Source organism: Malurus melanocephalus, unplaced genomic scaffold (assembly GCF_030028575.1).
Source record: "Malurus melanocephalus ecotype Western Australia unplaced genomic scaffold, MMel_1.1 scaffold_6039, whole genome shotgun sequence".
In the NCBI taxonomy this organism is placed as follows: Eukaryota; Metazoa; Chordata; class Aves; order Passeriformes; family Maluridae; genus Malurus; species Malurus melanocephalus.
In genome coordinates, this window is record NW_026629270.1 from 1 (window position 1) to 1,603 (window position 1,603).

Sequence of the window (1,603 nt, forward strand, 5' to 3'; positions counted from 1 at the left end):
GGCTGGGATAAGAACAATTTACTGGGAACAGCAACGGGATAAGGAACCAACAGGAACAGCAACAATATTGATAACAGAAGGGATAACCACAAACAAACAATTTACACGGAAAACTGTGATAGCACCAAAGGTCTCCTCCTGACCACGTATTTTCTCCTGCCCAGAAAGGACCTTCTCCCCTCAGGAGAGAGACAGAGTCCCTTTCCCTGTCTCTGGCAATGACCTGAGGTGGGATCAGATATAATGACAGGGGCTTGGCCAGACCCTCATGTTATTCCATCCCGTCTCCCATCAGTGGCAGAGAAAGGGTCAGGTGTTTTGCCAATATGAATCACAGGGAATGGGGGTCACTAGGGCACTTCCAAAACTGGTTCCTGTGATAGGGGATGAAGTTGGAGCACAGGATGAAGGATTTCCACCACTCAGGGCACTCATGGGACTTCCCTTACCGGTGCCTCTTTTGGTGTCGGGCCCGGTTTGAGCGGTCTGAGAAGGTCTTCCCACACTCAGGACACTCGTAGGGCCTCTCCCCAGTGTGGATCCGCTGGTGGTTGACAAGGTGGGAGTTTTGCTTGAAGCCCTTGCCACAGTCGGGGCAGCGGAAGGGCCTCTCGTCCCTGTGAATCCGCTGATGCAGGAAGAGATTGGAGCTGGTCTGAAACCTCTTCCCACACTGGGAACACTCGTAGGGCCTCTCCCCAGTGTGGATTCGCTTGTGGGAGATGAGGTTGGAGCTGTCATTGAAGGTCTTCCCACATTCATCACACTTGTAGGGCCTCTCCCCAGTGTGGGTGCGATGGTGCCTTATCAGGTAGGACTTCGCTCTGAAGCTCTTCCCACATTCCCCACACTTGTAGGGCCGTTCCCCAGTGTGGGTCCGCTGGTGATGGATCAGGCTGCAGCGCCGGCTGAAGCTCTTCCCATACTCCAAGCACTTGTAGGGCTTCTCCCTGCCGTGAAGCTCCTCAAGGACTCCCAGCTCCAAGTCCCGGCTGAAGCTCTGGGTGCCTTCCTGGTGCAGGGTGGGTCTTTCCCCCTTAGAGAACCCTGGGTTTGGCATGCTGCTCATCCTCATGTGGGATCTCTGGAAGTTTTCATCCCCGTTGGATTCCTGTGTTGTGGAGACACTGAAAACAGCCTCCTCCACGAGGTTCTGCAGGGGGTCTGTGTTCTCCCTGCTCTCCATCCTCAGCTCATTTTCTGGGGCAGGAAGTACAAGGAGAGGATGGGATTCACCTCCGTGCCAGAGGGAAGAGGAAGGAAATTCGCTCCAGTCCATCCCCAGCAGGACGGTGTCGGCAGCGGGGTTGTCCTGCAGCCAGGGATCATGCTGCTCTTGGAGGAGAGGAGAAGGGTAAAGGGGAGTGACTTCATCCTCACATGCCTGGTGGTACTGGGACATCTTCCTCTTCGTCACAGCCTCCTCCTCTATCCAGCCAAGGTTTGGGAATGGCAAATCCTGATTTGGAGGGCAAAACAAGGTGTGAGCAGGTTGGTTTGGGGGCTGCTCCTGTCCAAGCCTGTTTCTAGAAGTCACCAGTTGTATCATGAGTGTAAAAGCCTCTAAAACACTGTTCTGGTTTTAACTGTCAGGAGAAATAAA

The 1,603-nt window shown here is 54.0% G+C and overlaps 1 protein-coding gene across 1 annotated transcript; it reads right to left on the bottom strand.

Moving 5' to 3' along the window:
• Positions 1 to 445: 445 nt before the first annotated feature.
• LOC130588532 (zinc finger and SCAN domain-containing protein 2-like) lies at positions 446 to 1,553 on the bottom strand. Its single transcript, XM_057389444.1, has one exon. It carries the CDS (start codon positions 1,547 to 1,549, stop codon positions 446 to 448), a length of 1,104 nt encoding a protein of 367 aa, XP_057245427.1. The 5' UTR covers positions 1,550 to 1,553.
• Positions 1,554 to 1,603: the final 50 nt, after the last annotated feature.

Bases quoted from the DNA above. Each gene is read 5' to 3' on its own strand.
- LOC130588532 (XM_057389444.1), bottom strand. From the start codon at position 1,549: ATGATACAACTGGTGACTTCTAGAAACAGGCTTGGACAGGAGCAGCCC.